General features: G+C 45.3%; 1 protein-coding gene and 1 long non-coding RNA gene across 4 annotated transcripts in view; one reads left to right on the top strand and one right to left on the bottom strand.

Moving 5' to 3' along the window:
• Positions 1 to 20821, bottom strand: part of LOC137503926 (tumor necrosis factor alpha-induced protein 3-like) — a 59090-nt gene that overhangs the window by 36783 nt on the left and 1486 nt on the right. The window contains exon 1 of one of the 2 annotated variants that reach the window (XM_068231660.1): positions 12628 to 12953. The exons of the other annotated variant lie outside the window; for it this stretch is intronic. Within the exon in view, the coding sequence (XP_068087761.1) occupies positions 12628 to 12665 (38 nt within the window). The 5' untranslated portion in view covers positions 12666 to 12953. Of the gene's footprint in view, positions 1 to 12627; positions 12954 to 20821 lie in introns of those variants that run through there. 2 annotated transcript variants of the gene reach the window in all.
• LOC137503927 (uncharacterized) overlaps positions 12633 to 20821 on the top strand; it is an 83533-nt gene continuing 75344 nt past the window's right edge. The window contains exons 1-2 of one of the 2 annotated variants that reach the window (XR_011019380.1): positions 12633 to 12803; positions 18256 to 18836. This is a non-coding gene — a long non-coding RNA (uncharacterized lncRNA). Of the gene's footprint in view, positions 12832 to 18255; positions 18837 to 20821 lie in introns of both variants that reach the window. The other variant, XR_011019381.1, reaches the window with a different exon arrangement.

The raw sequence follows: 20821 nt of genomic DNA, 5'->3' as shown, positions 1-20821 counted from the left end.
TCGCTAGCCCGCATACACACGCAGGACTAGCGACAGTTGTGGCGAAGTTGCGGCGACAGCTGTAGCCGGCGATTGAACATGTCAATCGCCTGGCGACAGCCCCGACGGGCGACAGTTCCGGGGCGCGCACATCATACACACGGGCGACCTGTCGCCGCAACACGCGCGTGCCACGTGGTTGCGGCGACAGCCGTACCTCGTGTGTATGCACCATAACACATCCACGTGTTACTTCCTATAAAAACGTACTTATAGTACACGAAAAGGAAATAATGCGCGGGGAAATTTTGTGGCCAAATAGTAAAATTACACATAAATACATTTTATTTAGTAAAAATACCCACACTTACATTTAAAGTTACCTCCACACTCTCCCATAGTACCCAAATATTTTTTTTTCTTTGCAAATTAAAAAATACATAGTTACCTTAGGGACTGAACTTTTTTAATATGTTTGTCAAGAGGGAATGTTACTGTTATTTTTTTTTAATTTATGGGCTTGTAATTCGTGATGGACGCAAAACTGAAAAAAATGCACCTTTATTTCCAAATAAAATATTGGTGCCACACAGTGTACTAGGGAAATATTTTAAATGCTGCAATATCCGTGACAAATAGGCAAATAAAATGTGTGAGTTTTTTCCACAGTAGAACATTTTATTTTAAAGTGAACCTAAAGCCGATCAAAAAAAATGAGATTAACTCACCTGGGGCTTCCCTCAGCCCCCTGCAGCCGATCGGTGCCCTCGCAGCTCCGCTCCGATGCCTCTGCACCCGCCGGTGAACACTTCCGGTTTGGCCGTCACCGGCCGACAGGCATGGGAACGCGAGTGATTGTTCGCGTTCCCAGCCTGTATATCGCCCCCTATGCTGCTATTGCGACCTCCTGGCCGCAATAGCAGCATAGGGGGCGATATACAGGCTGGGAACGCGAACAATCACTCACATTCCCATGCCTGGCGGCCGGTGACGGCGAAACTGGAAGTCGTCGCCGGCGGGTCCAGAGGCATCGGAGCGGAGCTGCGAGGGCACCGATCGGCTGCAGGGGGCTGAGGGAAGCCCCAGGTGAGTTAATCTCTTTTTTTATCGGCTTTAGGTTCACTTTAAGGCTAGTTATACACCAGGACGTTGCGTTTAGAGGATGTTATAGGGCACATAACGTGCCCCTAACGCAACGCCTGGTGCTCTCTGGTGTGGACGTCGGAGTGAGCCGCGTTGTGCAGCTCACTCTGGCGTCCGTGATGCATACTCTTGGACGCATGCGGCATCACGTGGTCCCGCCCAGCCAATCGCCGCACAGAGCGGCCGCTCCAGGAAGTAAACACTGCACGTCACTGAGTGCAGTGAATATTAATTAGCCATGTGCACGGCCGCTCTCCCCTCCTCCCCAACATGACTGAGCTCGTGCAAACAGTCTAACGCGGCTTAGCCGCGTAGAACGCACAGCATGCAGCACTTTGCTGCGTTACAATGTAACGCAACGTGGGCAGTGTGAACAGCCCACTTGTGTTACATTGCTGTGCGTTGGGGGAGCGTTACAGGCTGCACTAACGTGTGCCTATAATGTCCCTGTGTGCAAGAAGCCTAAAACTATAATGGCAGAAACTGAGAAATAATTATTTTTTTCCATTTTTTCTTATTATTCCCATTAAAATGCATTTAGAATAAATTAATTCTTAGCATAATGTACCACCCAAAGAAAGCCTAATTGGTGGTGAAAAACAAGATGTAGATCATTTGGTTGTGATAAGTAGTGATAAAGTTATTGGTGAATGAAAGGGAGGAGCGCTACAAGGTGAAAATTGCTCTGGTCCTAAAGAGGAAAAACCCTTCAGTGCTCAAGTGGTTAAACACATTTTTGGCTTTTTTAAATATAAATTACATATTAAGGTTATACGGTATAGAAAATACACTGTTTTTAAACTGTTCACAATGTTTTTAAACTGTTCATGAAAAAATCAAGGCAGGGTCTGACAAGTTATAATGGGCAACAACTTGTATTTCTATGCCTTAGTTGTTTTCTGCCTAACAGAGTGCATTTCTCCGGGTCCATAATATAAACTGACAGGCATAGAAATCTAATAAACTGGGATTTGAAACATAGTGCCGCTGCATATTTTGAAAACCATCAATTTGCATGCTTAAACACAATCTAAATGCGCAAAATCAGCTCTCTGCAGTTTGGTCCCTCTCTTAGGCCCAGTGCACACCAAAACCGCTAGCAGATCCGCAATACGCTAGCGGTTTTGGGAGCTGATTTCAGAGCGATTCTAGGTATGTTTAGAGAGGTTTTCTAAACATACCTAGTGGTTTTGGGTGCGTTTTTGTGTAGCAGATTACACATATAGTTACAGTAAAAGCTGTTACTGAACAGCTTCTGTAACAAAAATGCCTGGCAAACCGCTCTGAAGTAGCGTTTTTCAGAGCGGTTTGCGTTTTTTCTATACTTTACATTGAGGACGAAACGCTTCCGAAATCCGCAAACGTGCAGCAGGAGGCGCGTTTGCGGCTTGGCAAAAACCTAAAACCGCCGGTGTGCACCATCCCATTGCAATACATTAGCCAAGCGTTTTTCCAGGCGGATGCGGCCGGCGGATCGCTCCAAAAACCGCTCGGTGTGCACTAGGCCTTAGGCTCGCCTCACAACACTAAGATACAATGTATGCATTGGACGCCATATAGTCATCCCCACATTTAACAATGTTAATGTAGCGGTTATGCGGTGTCTGTGAGATGGCTCATAGACGCTGCAAGAGGCATCCGAGGAATACGATGGGGAACATTAGTGTGAATGCTACCATTTAACCCCATCTATACTTATGGCAGCATTCCCCCATCCCTCGCCTGACAGAACAATGGGGAAATGCTGGGTGTGTAATGACAGTATGAACCTAGCTTTATACAGGCTCATTGTTTCACAGATAACACGTCCCCCCCCCCCCCCCCCCACAGCATGTAATGATAAATACACAACCAGAGACTGCCTTCTATGAAAACCACGTTGGGATGCTTAGCAGCTCCAGATACTTTGGCTGCTGGAATATGGTGTAAACAAAAAGGAAAGTAAATTAAATTTGAGCACCACAGCATACAGGTACCTATTGCTCAGTACAGCCAACTAATATACCGGTATTAGGATCAATCAAGGATGTACTGAACCAGCTTGAGGAAGTAAATGTAGACACGAAACAGGTGAAAATGTACCTATGAACAAAGATCCTATGAAAAAGTAACCCTAATTAGAATTTACTGCCACTTCCCATGAACAATAAAACCATGCAAGACACACTGATGCTTCACTTGTACGAATAAAAAAATGGCTTCTGTTTTGATAGTGAATGCCTTAAAGTGAACCTGAGGTGAGAGTGATATGGAGGCTACCATAATTATTTCCTTTTAAAAAGGACCACTATCGCGAAAATTGTAAAATTTTAAATATATGTAAACACATACATGCGTTTCTCCCACAGTAAATTGAGCTGTCAATTACCCTTCTCCTATGTTGCTGTCACTTAACCTCCTTAGCGGTATGCCCGACACTGTGTCGGGCATACCGCTCTGTGGCCCCAGGAGTCCCCCATAATTAAATATTTGTGCCAAATGAGTGTAAACCCTCTAGCTAGCACTAGGCTAGATAGTAAAAGTGTCGGGCACCCACCGCTCTCCTGCGATCCCCCCCATTATACATTACCCCCCCCCTGGATCCAGCGATCACGCAGCCTCTCGGCACAGCTCCGGTCTCTCTATGGGGAGGATCGGGTTTGCGCATGACGTCGGCGACGTTATGACGCCATGTGCGATCCTCCCCATAGTGAAGACCGGAGCTGTCCGGGGAGGCTGCGCTGATCGCTGGATCCAGGCTGGGTAATGTATAAATGGGGGAGCGGCGGGGATCAGGGGATGCCGGACATTTCTTCTAGCTAGCCTAGTGCTAGCTACAGGCTTTACACTCATTTGGCACAAATATTAAACAGACGGGGAAAAAGTAACAACACCTCCTGAGTGGATAAAGTAGGTCGTAGAAACCCGACAGGTTTTGGACTAGCCCATCTCCTCATGGGGGGGTCCGCAGGGTTTTGTTTATTATTTAAAAGCACTTAGTGAATGGAAGTTGCTCTGTCCAACTGCCAAAAAAAGTGTGCAATGAGCAGGGAAGCTGGCTAGCATCACTGTATAAATTATTTTCAGGGAGTCTTGATAAAGAATAAAAGCCTTGCTGAGAATCGGTTCTGTCAGATTTCTCCTACCTACTGTAAGTGACAGCAACATAGGAGAAAAGTAATTTATGGCTCATTTTACTCTGGAAGAAACATACTTTTTATCTGTATTTGTTTACACATATTTTAAATATTACAATTTTTCGCGATAGTGGTCCTTTACACAATACCAGTTGCCTGGAAGCCATGCTGATCTATTTGGCTGCAGTAGTGTCTGAATAACACCAGAAACAAGCATGCAGCTAATCTTGTCAGATCTGACAATAATGTCCGAAACACTTGATCTGATCCATGATTGTTCAGGGTCTATGGCTGAAATTATTAGGCTAGGTTCACAGTGGTCAGTTGCATAACGTACACCTTATAATGAGTGTGAACTGCAATGGAGACCGGGCATAGACTTTAATACAAAGCCTGCATGCAGCGAGTTAGAATAACGTGATCAGTTACAATGCAGTACTGTGAACAGCCCCATAGAATTGTATGGGCAGAGAGCTGTCATGCAGAATTATACTGCAACGCAACTGCTGAAATAATTTTATACAGCAGGCTAAAAATGCTGTAAATGCTGCCTTTTCTGTACACCATGCTAACATTGCCGGAAGGATAGCTGCTGTCATGCAGGGGTGCAGCTGTGGGTGGAAACATACTGTGGTACGCACTTCTGCTACTTCATGATGCAGACAGCATGTATGGGAAGTATGCCTTCAATGCAGAGCTGGTTAGTGAGATGCTAATCTGTTAAAATGTATACATAGATTTAGCTGCATATTTTACAAAATCATGAGCTACTGCATCCAATTTGTAATTTCCAAGCTGCAAAAACTGGCTCAAAATGAATATCAAATATGCATCAACTCTATATTATTAGCATCTGATTAGCCATCTCTAGGTCCAGCAGCATGTCTGGGCCAGAGATCATCAGGGCTGGAACCCACAGGAGCGCTTTTGGCAGCGTTTTGGCAGCACTGCGATACGCTAGCAGTTTGCCAAAACGCTGGGCTAATGTAATGGATGGGGCAACTTCCACAGGAGCGTTTGCGTTTCCCAGAAACGCAAACGCAGGACCTGCAGCATTTTGGGAGCGTTAGCGCTTCAATGTAAAGTATTGAAACACTAGCAGAAACGCTCAGCAAAACCTAAACTGAGCGGTTTTGCTAGCGTTTTGCGGTTCAGCACACTGTAACAAAATGAAAAATAATTCACAGGACCAATCAGGATAAAAACGCAAAACGCTACGCACCCGCTGGGGAAAAAAATACAATGTTGCAAAACACGACCAAAAACGCGCATGAATCCGCTTGCAAACCGCTCAGACAAAACGCTAGCGGTTGCGTTTTGCGTTTGCGGTTTTCAGGCCTTAGAGCCCGTTTCCACTAACACAAATTTGCATGCGTTTTCTGCATGCAGATTCGCATGACAATATAAGCCAATGGGCCTGCTTCTATTACAGGCGAAATTCGCTTTGCCCGCAGGAGAGAAAAAAAAATTGCTGCCTCTGCAACAATTTTCCACGCAGTTTATGAATTTTCGCGTTAACGCGCACGGAAGTGAATAGTAATGAATGGCGACAGGAAAATAAAAATTGCGTACACATGCGAATTTGCATTAAAAAACGCCCGCTACAACCAGCAATGAACTAAGACTTTAGATAATAATGAAAGATACATGTAATTATATGGTGAGATGATCTCCCTTCTTTTTCTTCTTCCTCACGACTCTCTTCGTGGAGGAACCTTTCCCCCCCTCTTTTCCTCTTAACTACTTACTAATAGATACAATGACCTATTGTTAAGTTGTTGTTGACAGGTTGACCCCTTGGGTCATATAGTATGTTATGTTGTAACTAAAAATGAAATTTTTTCAATAAAAATTTACCTGTTAAAAAAAAAAACGCCCGCTAATGGTTTGTGAACGATCGTTTCCTTAAACATCTCCGTACATGCACACTTTTATTAACGATAATTGTTTTAAAAAATCCGTCAGGTTGGATCGGGCTTTTGGAATGAACCGGCTTGTTGGTTTTAATGATCGTTTGGTACATATCAGGACGAGCGACAAAACCCCCAGTGCTGTCCCGTCTAATGTCAAATGTGCCCCTTCCTGGTGCCCGGGGCACTATACTTTACCTGTCCATGTCCGCCACTGGCTCCGTCCATACACGTGCCTCACGTGGTTGCTGGCTTACACGTGGACATGTGTGTGACATCACACAGGCTCCCATGTTACTCCAGCAACCACATGGGGCACGTGTATGGACGGAGGACAGAGCCAGCAGTGGACACGGATAAGTAAAGTATAGTGCAGCGGACACATTTGACCTTGGGGGGGTGGGGGGGGGGGGGACAGAATTTGGCCTTCAAGGCATTGAATGCATTTTCACAAAGCTGATTCCCAATTGATTTAAGCATGAAAGAGATGGGGAATCTGCCTGCGGTGTATGGGCAGCCGATAGACCTTTCTCTAATCAGATTAGATCAGAGAGACATTTGTTTCTTGGTTGAATCTGCCCATCATCGCTAGATGTATGGCTACCTTTATAATTCCACTGTTGCTGAGGAAAAAAAGTAAATATTTTAGCCAAGTTGTGATAGAAGCCATTATGCTCTGGTCCGCAGTGAAGAGGGTGGGGCTTGAGGATGTTATAAATTATAATGACACAATCAGGTCCAGTTGGCTGATGGTGTAATGGTTAAGGGCTCTGCCTCTGACACAGGAGACCAGGGTTCGAATCTCGGCTCTGCCTGTTCAGTAAGCCAGCACTAATTCAGTAGGAGACCTTTGGCAAGTCTCCCTTACACTGCTACTGCCAATAGAGCGCGCCCTAGTGGCTGCTGCTCTGCTCTGGCGCCTTGAGTCCGCAAGGAGAAAAGCGCAATATAAATGTTATTTGTCTTGTCTTGTCCATGACTGTAAAATATACCAGGATCTCTCATCTCTTCAGATCAATGGTCCTCAAACTAGGGCACGCGGGCCGAATGAGGCCCCCTGAGGCTTTTTTACCGGCCCCCAACACAGAAAATGTATTACTTATAGATGCGGTGAGCTATATCTTTAAATATTGGTGGTCCGCATATGGAATAGCAGTGCTGCCACCACCCATCCACATGGAAGCCTGAAAGCAGTAATTCACTGGTTTCCAATCAAATTCCACATCAGGTGACACTGCTGTTCAATTGGACTGCAGGTTGTTACCTGGCTATGCTTCACTGTCTGGCCCGCCAAGACTTCTACATCATTTTATGTACACTCCGGCCCCCCAGCAGTCTGAAGTATGTTGACCCGGCCCTCGACCCAAAACATTTGGGGACCCCTGCTTTAGATAATAGTCCCTTTGCTTATATAGAGGAAGGACAGAAAAAAAACCTAGTGACTAAATAGGAAATATGTCAAATGTAACTTTTTATTAAGTGTAGAATTCTGGGAAAGTAGAAAGCCAAAAATACAAACAGGAATCTACTTATGTATGGCAGCTTGAAGCATTGTAATTGGCTGAATAGTGTGGGTGTAGTTATTACTACAACCTGTCTGAGGTTTAAAGTGTGAGAGGGTGATGTCCACCCAATCACGTTATTAGAATTTTCCTACGCGGTTTCCCGCTTGGTCACCCTCAAATAGAATAGAACTGAAAAGAACGATGGAGTAACTGCAATCATTTTCAACCAAAATACAAGCTCTATATGTTTTACTGTATTTAAAGTACACCAGAAGTGAAAGGGATATGTAGGCTGCCATATTTATATCCTTATAAAAATATCGGTTGCCTGAACTAACTGAGTTGGTTACTGCTTAAGGACGGAGGTGATTGAAATCTACGCCATTTTGATCCCTTAATACCTGCCAGGGCGTAGATTTCATATCACTGCCGACGTGTGTTCCCGACGATTGCGTTGCTCCTTTCCCGACGCCCGTCTCTATGACCGCAGAGCCCTGTGAGCAGGTCGGGACCGGATTTCATTGGCTCCTGACCCTGTCGATCACTGTAGGGAATTCCCATTGGCTTACATTGATCACACGGTTAGGACAGTGCCAAGCACACAAATAACTATGCTGTGTTCCTTTTTTTCTTTCTCTGCCTGAAAGAGTTAAACATCAGGTATGCAAGTGACAGTTTCTGTCTGGGTTGGGCCTGGGTCAGACTATAGCATAACCCTCACTGATAAGTAATTACAGCCATAAAACACTTTGTCAGTAAATGGCTTCTGAGAGCAGAAAAGGGATAAAACGGGTCAATTATTCATTGATTTGCGCTCTGGCATACTACAATGAAGGTGTCACTGAGCAGACACAATGAAACAGTAAAAACTTAAAAACTTGAATCAAATATAAAATAAAACTGTGGGATAACTTAAAAAAAGTCATTTTTAGGAGAAGGAGGATCGATACAATTGTTTTTCTCATCAGTTTATTTTCACCTTGGATGTCCTTTAGGTTGCTTTCCCAGTAAGACATTACAGGCGCACGTTAGTGCAGCCTGTAACACAGCCTAACTCATGGCAATGAAAACTAAATGGGCTGTTTACAGTGCCTACGTTGCGTTACATTGTAATGCTGGACGTCAACAAAGTGCTGCATTCTGTGTGTTATATGCGGCTAAGCCGCGTTAGACTGTTTGCACATGCTCAGTAATGTTGGAGGAGGTCTCCCCTCCTCCTTTCCGGCCAGCCACATGTCTAATTAATATTCACTGCACTGTGACGTCCAGTGTTTACTTTCCAGGAGCAGCCGCTCTGTGCGGCGATTGGCTGGCGGGACCACGTGATGCGGATCACGTGATCTCCGCATCCCAGAGCACAAAAAAGGCGCACCAAGAGCTGCATAATGCAGCTCTAGGTAGCGTCCTGCTCCAACGCCACCAGGCGTTGCTTTAGGGGCACGTTATGCGACCTACAACGTCCCCTAAAACGCAACGTCCTGGTGGGAAAGCAGCCTTAAAGGGAAATAAATATGGTAGCCTCCTCCATCACACTCACCTCAGGTTCACGTTAAAGGAAATCAGAGACAATATAAAAATAAAAGTTTTATACATACCTGGGGCTTCTTCCAGCCCCATACGCATGGATCGCTTCCACGCCACCGTCCTCAGCCTTCTGTATTGCTGGTACCAGGTCCCGTAACTTCGGTCAGTCTGCGCAAGAGATGTGCGCTCTCTAAGTATCTCTCCGTCTCTTGCGCAGAATGGCCGCGAACCGGTAACGGCAATACAGAAGGCTGAAGACGGCAGTGCGCATGGGGCCGGAGAAATCCCCAGGTATGTATAAAACTTTTATTTAATATTGTTTCTGGTACATTTTAAGAACAGGGTTGGGGAGCTATGGTTTAAAGGAGAGAGATATGGAGGTTGCCATATTCATTTCCTTTAAAACAATTGCCTGGCAGCCCTGCTGATCCTCTCCCTCTAATACTTTTAGCCATGAGTGAGCATGCAGATCAGGTGCTCTGACTGAAGTCTGACTGGATTAACTGCATGCTTGTTTCAGACACTACTAAAGCCAGAAAGATCAGCAGGAAGGTCAGGCAACTAGTGTTGTTTAAAATAAAACAAATATGGCAGCCTCCATAACCCTCTCACTTCAGGAGTCCTTTAATCAACTAACTGAATTAATTGATTAAAGATTCAGGGAAAGTTCAAACTCACGACTGTGGACAACTACCGCTGTTTTCCAAGAACGATTTTTCATTTTATATGTGGGTTTTAACATGCGCATCACTCACGGCTAGCTGGTAGCAACTGATGTTAGGCGATAGGAAACCCGATCACGATTAGCATGTATAGAACCGCTAATCGCGATCGCTCCCAAAACGCTACTTCGCTCAGTGATTTTCGCATTTATCAAGGAAAAATAACTCCTGCAAAACGTTAGCGGTAATTGCTAGCGTTATGCGATTTCCTGGTGTGAAGGAGCCCTTAATCACTCTTGCCATGTGGTCTCATTGCTCTCACCATTTGTCATCACTGCAGCCCACAGCTCCGAATCTCAGTCAGGAGACAATGACCCCATGATCATTGTGAGCCAATCACAATAATCACAGCTTGGTTTTAGAATAAAAAAAAAAAAGTATCTGCTCCTTAAAGATGAATGGTAACAAGAGATGTATACATACCCAAGGTTTCCCCCAGCCCCCTTCAGGGCGCTTGGTCCCTCTCTGTCCTCTTTTGTAATTTGGGTCCCGGTGGCAGAGGACGTCCTCGCGCACGCCTAATAACGTGGACATAATTGACAGTGGTGCTCGCGCAGGCACAGTAGAGGACGACCTCACGAGGTGGGCCTCTCAGTGGAGGGAACCAGGAGTCAGCGGCTGAGAGTGAAGCTGCGGTGTGGGACATGTTGGCTGCAAGGGGCTGGAGGAAGCCCTGGGTAAGTAGATTTTTTTTTTTATTTGCTCGGACATTCCCTTTAAAAACGGTTTCTGTAGGACAACTGCATTAAAATGTATCAATTTGTAGCAAGCATAAAGGTGACTGTACACGATTCAACCAAATCAATTGATTTTCCCATTATTTAAAATGAACCAGAGACAAAGCACTCTCACCTAAATTAATGTCCAGTACTGCGTAATATGTTGGCGCTTTATAAATACAATAAATAATAATAATAATGTATGTTGCCATATATATCAGTGGGAACATTAGAGAAAACACCTACCCTGTTGTCTGTTTCATTCTTCACTGTTCAGCTTGCTTCTTAGCAGCCCTGATAAAATCCTTGACTGAGCATTCAGTCTGGCTTTGCTCACGAATCATTATTGCACAGACTGTTTTTTCTGATGTCTTTTCAAGCCCAAGCCTGCCCCCTTGTGGCTCTGCTCAGGAATCATTATAGCTAAGTCATTATAGCAAAGCCAGACTGAATGCCCAGTCGGGGATTTTATCAGGGCTGATAAGAAGCAAGCTGAACAATGAAGAATGCAGTAGAGCAGGATAGGTGTTTTTTCTAATGTTCCCACTGATAACACACGAAGGTGCTTCATCTCTGGTTCACTTTAAGGACTTTAGACACACTGCAGAGCGCTTTATGATCAGTCAGCTCTGCGTTTGCATTTTTGTAATAACACGCTTCCAATGACTTGCATTAAAATCACGGCAAATTCACTGCAATCGCGATTTTATTGTAAAATAATGAGTGTTTTTAAAAACGCAATGCTGACTGATCGAAAAGCACTCTGCAGTGTGGCTCAGCCGTTAGCAACAGGAGTCGGGTCCTTATTCTTCTCTTCACTGTAGCGGCCGCACAGCCAATCTCCCTGCGGCTTGTCTCTGCATGTCACATGACATATAGGCTAGGATCACGGTGAGAGAGTTACGTTGCGTTCCTGAAACAGTGGGAACGTAATAGAACAGGTAAACGGCGCCGCACATTATCCACGTGTTGCATATAGTGAAACAATCAGTATTTGAAAATTTTGCTTCACTGTACAGTTAATGCCAGCGTTAAGCATTGCACGGCTTCTGGGATTCGCCTGCGATCCCACACCCGGAAGTGCTGATGCGTGTGGCACAAGTGGAAACGGGCCCTTAATGTGAACAATCAATAATTACCTTCTGATTAAGTAGAAACGGGCCCTCAATGTGAACAATTGATAATTACCTTCTGATTATTTTCTATTTTTTTTAAAAAAATCGCATCAAAAGATCACAGTTAGTGAAAAAATTGTACCGTTAATGTGCACCTTTACAGAGTTCCTGTTCTTTAGCAGATTTTAGCTCTTCACCTCATACTATTGACATACAGTATAACTATATTTATACTAGAAAGGACAGCCTGTTGAAAAAATGGGCACTAGGCCTCGGCCGTGACCCCCCCCCCTCCAACGCACAACCTGCACGCTTGAGCGCACACGACCACGCAAGCCCGTCCCCCTCTACGTTGTCCGTCCGCATGACACACATGCGCGCCAGGCACGACGCTTGGACACACGACACGACAGGGAGTTTGTTATATAGGATAGTCTCTATAGTTCTAGAACAGAAACGTCCATGTTGTTTAGTCCCTATTTTTTGCAGTGATATTGGAACCATGGTGGCGGGGTGTAGAGGGTTAACTTTATGTGCAACGTAGAATTCTGGAAATTCCTAGAGGATGTGACAGGAGTATCTCAGATTCCGATGATGGACAAAGAATGACAGCAACTATACTAGGATGAAAGCAAAACCACAGCCACACAGAGGTTACACACACAGCAGAGCGGGCAGCCAGCCAGCCAGCACAGTCTGAGCATTGCGCACTTTACTGCGCCCTGAACGCTAAGTGCAAAGAGACTAAGCACTGCTGTAAGATGTAAATGTGAAAGTGGTCTGTATGCATAGACTACAAGCCTGCAGCCCTGACATGATGAACGGACACTCGTGGTCCCTGCTATTCCAGACAGCGCTGCGCGGCAGCTGCTAATGACTTCGCCCTTGTCTTACCGTTTGTGTGTCCAATGCTCTGCTGGCATAAATCCCATGTACTGGCGATCTCTAGGCAGCGGTCCAGTCAGTGCTTGGATTGCATATCACAGACAGGACGATCGTTGAAGCTCCATAGAGGGCGGCCTGTGAATTCCTCCTCCTCACTCAGCTCTCCTCATCTGCTGCAAACTGAGGTGACAGGGCGCCCAGAAACTTTTCGTGGTAAACACCATTTCCCCAGCGACAGCCAACAAGCTCGCATTGGTTGCTACACTCCACCCACCGGGGTTTTCCCAGGCCGGGGACTTTCCAACACACAGGCCTTGGCAGTTCTGTCAGTGGCCAGCAGAGGGCGAGCTGCAGACCAATACGACATAATACTTTACATCATTGAACTAGAGATGGGAAGTTCGGATCTTTTTAATGATCCGGATGATTCGAATCGGATCATTGAAAAGATCCGGATCTTTGATCCGAATCTCGGATCATTTTACTACCGAAGCATTCGGGGGTGAAATGACTAGCAGGACAGGACTTTCTCTGTGGTGGACAGAGAAGGGGAGGGGGGTGGACACACAGAGAAGGGGAGAAGATGGACAGACGGCAGGGAGTGGACAGAGGAGGGACGAGCATAGAGCAGAAATGTTTGCTTGCACACAATACCCACATGCTGCAATCATATGCTTTACATGTATTTCACATATATGCTCATCTGTGTACTTTGAATGCAAACGTCGCACAGTGAAAGAAAGCATTCCCCAAAGCATTCCCAGAAGTGAAGTGCAGCTGTTTAGAGCGAGTGCAGGAGGATCATTTTGCGCTGCAATCACAGTGCCTGCAAAGTTACTGAGCTGTGCTGAGCTGAGCCAAAAGTTTCCAATGGGCTCTATTCTCAATGACTTCCCGCATGCGGTAAAGTCAGTGTGGGAAATTTGCGACCAAAACATCGCTATGTTGAGATTCACAAAATTTTCCGCATGTTATTTCCGCATGCGGTAAATATGCGGTAGTAATGCGGAAAAAGTTCCGCAAAAGTCGGTATTTTCGCCAAAAAAAAAAATATTTCAGGCGCATTATTTCAGCGTTAATTACTGATTTTTTTTATCACCTACAAGTAGTAGGTGATATATTTCGCATCCCATTGATTTTAATGATGTCTGGAGGCCTAAGTGCTATGCTTGGTGGAATTGTTTTTTAAACTATTTTTCATGCAACCTTTTTACCGCACGTTTACCGCATGTTTACCGCACGTTTAATTGCTGTTTCCGCACTCTTTTTACCGCATGCGGAAAACATGCGGAAAATTTTAGTGAATGCAGAAAAAATGCGGAGATTACCACTGGCGGTAATTTTGCGGTAATATTTTGTGGTGATTTGGCCTCTTTGAGAATAGAGCCCAATGTGTTCACTGTGCACAACTACGGAACAGACAGCCTGTAATGAGCAGCGCGTTATAGCCAGTATGTGTGCTCTACACATATCTGGCAGTGGCACCGATGTCCCCTCTCTCTCATCTACCTGTCTCCCTGCAAGGCTGCCTCCCCTCCAACAGAGCGATCCATCTCAGCTCTGCTTCCAGGACCCCGCTGCCCGCTTAGAGGGGGCGTGTCGCTCCTGGCCCCACCCCTTTTGCGATCCGAATCACTCATTTTGATGATTCGGATGATTCGACTCACAAAATAGATTCGGATCAAAGATCCGAATCGTTCATTATCCGGACAACACTAAATTGAACTTTACCTCTTCAGGCGCTGAATGCATAAGCAGTGTTGCCAACCTTTATAGACGGTTTGTAAATAGAATGATTTATTTCCCATGTCCGTTTGGTCAGTAAGTAAAGGCCCATACACGTGCAATGCATGTTGCCCGACGGGAATTGGCCCCCCGTGGGTGACATGTCTCAGGGCTCGAGGCTAACAAACGTGACGCTAACCTACAGGCTACTGACGTGTTCTGTTCCCATGCAGAGAGGTGGGGTGTAGCGGTGCAGGTGTGACATTGTGCGATGGCGGGAGAATGATGCTCTCGGCCTGAAGTGATCAGCCGGATCGCTGGCTGAGAGGGGTTTGGGGCTGCTGAACTCACATGAATTCTCAACTGAGGCGGTCATTATTGCCATTTTCGCTATGAGGTTTTCTGCTGAGTTAGAGTGACCAGATTTTTGTCGGTTCGACCTGGGACGGGGGGTTTGGCGGCACGCAGCGCACTACGCGCAAAAAAAGGGTGGGGGGTGCGTAAAATGGGAGGGCTGCCAAAAAGTGGGGGGGGGGGGGCTGCAGCGCCGAAAAGTAGGGGCGGCCATGACATTGTATGGGCGGAGCTAACATAATGATGTAACAGCGAGGCATAAGAAAGCAGTGTTTACGCCATGATGTGGTCAAATGAGGATTCGCATCATGGGTGTGCAGAAACTGTGTGATGCTATTTAATAGTATACCGTAACCCTAAAGCAGCAAACATAGCCAACTATGACCATTAAATAATAAATGCAGCAAGAGTTACCCCAGACGCCTGAAAATAAACGCAATGTGGGCAACATGTCAGCACAAAATAAACGCATTGTGGGCAACATGTCAGCCCAAAATAAACGCATTGTGGGCAACATGTCAATACAAAATAAACGCATTGTGGGCAACATTTCAGCACAAAATAAACACATTGTGGGCAACATTTCAGCACAAAATAAACGCATTGTGGGCAACTAGTCAGAACAAAATAAACGCATTGTGGGCAACATGTCAGCACAAAATAAACGCATTGCAGGCTGTCAGTACAAAATAAACGCATTGTGGGCAACATGTCAGTACAAAATAAACGCATTGCGGGCAACATGTCAGCACAAAATAAGCGCATTGCGGGCAACATGTCAGCACAAAATAAACGCATTGCGGGCAACATGTCAGCACAAAATAAACGCATTGTGGGCAACATGTCAGCACAAAATAAGAGCATTGCAGGCAACATGTCAGCACAAAATAAGCGCATTGCGGGCAACATGTCAGTACAAAATAAACGCATTGCGGGCAACATTTCAGCACAAAATAAACGCATTGTGGGCAACATGTCAGCACAAAATAAACGCATTGCGGGAAACATGTCAGCACAAAATAAACGCATTGCGGGCAACATGTCAGCACAAAATAAGCGCATTGCGGGCAACATGTCAGCACAAAATAAACGCATTGCGGGCAACATGTCAGCACAAAATAAACGCATTGCGGGCAACATGTCAGCACAAAATAAACGCATTGTGGGCAACATGTCAGCACAAATAAACGCATTGCGGGCAACATGTCAGCACAAAATAAACGCAATGGGGGCAACATGTCAGCACAAAATAAACGCATTGCGGGCAACATGTCAGCACAAAATAAACGCATTGCGGGCAACATGGCAGCACAAAATAAACGCATTGCGGGCAACATGTCAGCACAAAATAAACGCATTGTGGGCAACATGTCAGCACAAAATAAATGCATTGCGGGCAATATGTCAGCACAACATAAGCGCAATGGGGGTAAACATGTCAGCACAAAATAAACGCAATGTGGGCTTATTTCACCTGGAAAGAAAAGCATTTACTCACCTGACAGAAGTCTCCTCTCACTCCCGGCCAGCCTCTGGCGCGCAGCTCCCCTGGACGATCCTCCTCCAAACTCCTGCGCTGACAGGCAGAGCAGGGCTACGGCAAGATGGCGCCCGAAGCCCTGTACTGGAGACACAAATAGTCTCCAGTACAGGGCTCCGCCTCCGGACGCCATCTTCCCGTAGCCCTGCTCTGCCTGTGCCTGCCGGAGGACAATGCAGGCTGCTGGAGCGGGGCTGCGGGGAATTAACTAATGCAGCGTCTATGAGACGCTGTGGCTAGTTCATTCAGTACGATGGCCAGAGTCCCGAGGCCGGGACGTCCCGCTGCTAAAATCGGGACGTTTCCCGGGACCTCACGCAGCTTGGGACAGCGCCCCCCGAAGGCGGGACGCGTCCCGGGTAAAGCGGGACGTATGGTCACCGTAGCTGAGTCCCCTAAAGTAGACTAGCACTGTGGTAAGTCTATGTGATGTTTAGATTGCAACTAGTGCGATGAACATTGCCTGAAGCTGGGTACACACGTGAGATAAGTCTTTGCAAACCGAGGGAAGGCTTGCCCGTATAATCTTTTGAAAGATGCTGCGTCTTAGGCAAACGCATGCCTATAAGACCCAAGAAATGCTTTATTAGGGCCCATTCACACTTGAGAACACTAGAACTTAGTGCTACCGTTTTGCGTGACTGATTTTACTGCGATTATCACAGTAAAATCACTGTACAAATTCACATTTTTTTTGTGATCGCGATTAGCACTTCAATAGCATGCTAATCCTGATCACTCTTCAATCATGGCAAAATGCCGCATGCAACGCCTTTGCGATTTCTGCTAATCACGAAACACCCGCAATTAGCAGCAATCGCGGCAGTGAGATCACTGCCATGTAGTTAAAATTGCTCTAGCACTTTAAAAAGCGCTAGAGCGCTTAGGCGATTTGCGGTAAATACCCGCTAATCGCCCTAGTGTGAATGGGTCCTAAGTCTACTTCCTTCTTTTTCGCACATGCGCTGTGCACACTGAAGTTAAAAAAAATGGTGATCTGATACACACCTTGCTTAATGAACAATCGTCTGCACACCAGATCCGCCACGTTGCATATGAAAGATTGAGAGAAATATCTTTCATCGCCATCTTTGGTGGTCTTTTTGTTTTACAAAGACTATTTGCATATCGGTCATTTATCTTTTACCACACACATAATGCTGTATACACAGCTTTACTCATAGGATCTGTGAAAACAAGCTTTCTGTTGCAATGCTCTACTACGAAATTAGGCCTCTTGCACACTACATGCAATTCCGAATTTTTTTTTTATATGATCTGATTTTTGATTTCGATAAAAAAACGTAGCAGCATGCAGTACCTGTTTTAATAGGAATCAAAAATCGGATCGTATAAAAAAAATTTGGAGTCACATAGTGTGCAAGCGGGGACACACACGCACACACACACACACACACACACACACACACACACACACACACACACACACACACACACACACACACACACACACACACACACACACACACACACACACACACACACACACACACACACACACACACACACACACACACACACACACACACACACACACACACACACACACACACACACACACACACACACACACACACACACACACACACACACACACACACACGCAAGTAATGCTTTCCTATGGGGTACACTGTGTTTTCAGGAGCCCCCTGCGATTCTGTATAGCCTGGTTTTTACTTTCATTCCAAATCCAGGTTATAATGAACTGTTTGAAGGAAGGGTGTATATGTGACGTATGCGAGGTTTGGCAACGGACTCTTGCGCTACACCGTTCACGGCCTGCACCGCTAATTTGCGCAGAAAGCGGAGGCAGCTTTGGTCTTGGTAAGAGTACTAGCGAGACTAAGACGAGTAGACACTGCACATTAAAAAATAATAATAATAATAGATTCATAATAAAATACAACCCGACCAAAAATGCTGACAAAAAGATTTACCACCCCCAAACACTTCCCCAATGAGTAATTACAATTTTGTTTGTGTTTTTTTTTCTTTAGAACCCGAGATGAGAGACGCATGGAGGCTAACATATTTATTTCCTTTTAAATGATGCACATTGCCTGGCTGTCCTGCTTATCCTCTGCCTCTGAAGCCCTGTAAACACGCTTGATTAAAGCCGGTTGAGGTGACCGATAACGACCGCCTCAGACGATAATCAGGCGTGTGTAGAGGACTCCCGACCCTCAAACACTGCACTGCAAGAGATTTGTTTGCTGGATCAACTCACCTGAGTAATGACTGACTTCATTGTGGAAGCTGCTCCCCTGGCTCATTGCATGACCTCACACATGCCTCACGTCCCCCCCTTCCCCGCCGCAGCATAGCAACAGGATGTGTCTTCAGCTACATAGCTTGTGTCTGTACAGTCTGGCCCAGGGATGTGAACGCATCTTAAAGTGTACCTGAGACCAGACTAATTGCACGATTTGAATGCTCCCAACCGCCGGAGCATGGAGCATGCATATGCACACAACAGCGCAACACTGGCCAAACTAACAGAGCTCAGAACGGGGGTATGGAGCGGCTGGGAGGATGGTGATGGAGCTCATGGTCCTCATGGAGCTAGAGTAAACCCCAGGTAAGTGTAAATCATGTGTAACTATTTTAGGCATTAACCCTGTATGTAGCGTCAGCCTCAGTCTTTGTGCAGTGACACTGAAGTTTACAACAGCATTTCATTGATTGTATAAAATTTACATATAAATTTACACACACACATATATATATATATATATATATATATATATATATATATATATATATATATATTCTACTCAAGGTTAATGATTGTATAAGTGAATGACTGACAGTAACTACATACCTGTGTCAATCATCAGTGTGTGACAACGCCTATGAGTGCATGCGTACAGTCGCATAAGACACTACACTGCACCTGAGGAAGTGGGCAGGTGGCGCGAAACGTGTCGCCTTTTTCTGTTTCCAATAAAATTAATATCTTTAAACCTCCAACCTGAGATAAGATTGTTTCATTGCCCACGTTTATCCATTGCATACCACATTGGGGTGCCTCCTCCCATTTTGTGTACAGTTTCCCCCTCCCACCAGGTGTGTCACCTGTGATTTATCCAGTGGTCCTTTTTCTGGAGTGCAACTTAACCTATCCTGAAAAGGATACCCAATCAGCATGGAGATGGAATTCTCCACACACCTGATACTGTGGTTGCCTAATAGCAAGTAGTGTTTGTTTCACACATTTTATTCGCTGGAAATACTGGCACTTCTGGTGTTTTTATGTTTTTTTTTTTTTTTCATTTCTTTTTTCCTTTTCCAATTCCTGAGGTTTGTCAACAGAATTTCAAAGACCGGACACCCCTCATATGGTAAGAATTAGATTGTGAGTTTCTCTGAATGACAATAATGGACGCCACGTACATAGGCACTATGTAGAAGTGCTGCAGAAGATGTCAGCGCTATATAAATACACAATAATGGGCGTAATGATAATGTACACACACACACTACTGAACCAATGCAACCGCATTAGACTGGATTTGCAAGAATCTTGCAATCGGACCAGAAGTTTGATAATAATCTTGTGAATCTGTCAGCAATGGGTTTCTTTCTCAGTAAGTAAAGTCAACTGCGCCACTAACCAGTCACTTTGTCGCCTAGTGACCTTAATACACACTGCAGTGTCTGTCCTTCAAGACTGGTTCAGATGTCCCAGGTTCGCTGAAGTTTTTACCAACAATAGATGAATCTTTTGTAACTGTCTGCTGTGCTCTCAAGATATCCAATGTAGCATCTCTACAAAACAATGCTCAGCATAGTGTAATACTGCCTTAAAGGTTTGTCATACACTTTCCCCTTTGTGCAGGGTGCATATGTACTCACACTTGTGTCTCCACAAACCCCTAAGCACAAGCAGCTCACTAGATAGTAGCCACCTTAATTTCCAGGTGGGACTCTTGCTTGTTAAATATCATAGTGGCTCATCAGCATTCACAGTATAAAATGTAGAATGGCAGAAGAAAAAACACAGAGAGATCCGGGAGCCCAATCTGGTGCAATATGGTTAGTAGGTCGGGGTGTTTCAATAAACAGTACAAATTATACTCACAAAATTGGGTTGCAATAAAGGCAACCACTCGTGTCCGCAGGTAGGGAAATACCGTCCCCACTCGGCCTTTAGGTCCTAGAAGGTCGCTGCTCCAAAAAAGTGATTTTGTGGGTCAAGAGGTATCGACCAAATCTCCCCTACTAGCAGGGGTGGTGTCATTAGGGCCCATTCACACTTGAGAACACTAGAGCTTAGTGCTACCGTTTTGCGCGACTGATTTTACTGCGAGTATCACAGGAAAATCACTGTACAAATTCATTTTTTTTGTTTATGATCGCGATTAGCACTTCAATAGCATGCTAATCCCAATCACTCTTCAATCATGGCAAAATGCCGCATGCAACGCCTTTGCGATTATCTGATACTAGCGCCCGGATACTCAGACCTCCTGTCTAACAGGCACTGTTATTGACCTGAGGAAGCGGCTTTGGCCATGAAACGCGTTGTCTAGTGCACCATCTAAATAAACCTTTGTTACTTGA

The sequence above is a fragment of the Hyperolius riggenbachi genome, chromosome 4 (genome assembly GCF_040937935.1).
Source record: "Hyperolius riggenbachi isolate aHypRig1 chromosome 4, aHypRig1.pri, whole genome shotgun sequence".
NCBI lineage: Eukaryota > Metazoa > Chordata > Amphibia > Anura > Hyperoliidae > Hyperolius > Hyperolius riggenbachi.
Note: the sequence above shows the minus strand (reverse complement) of the source record. Positions and strands in the feature narration are given on the sequence as shown.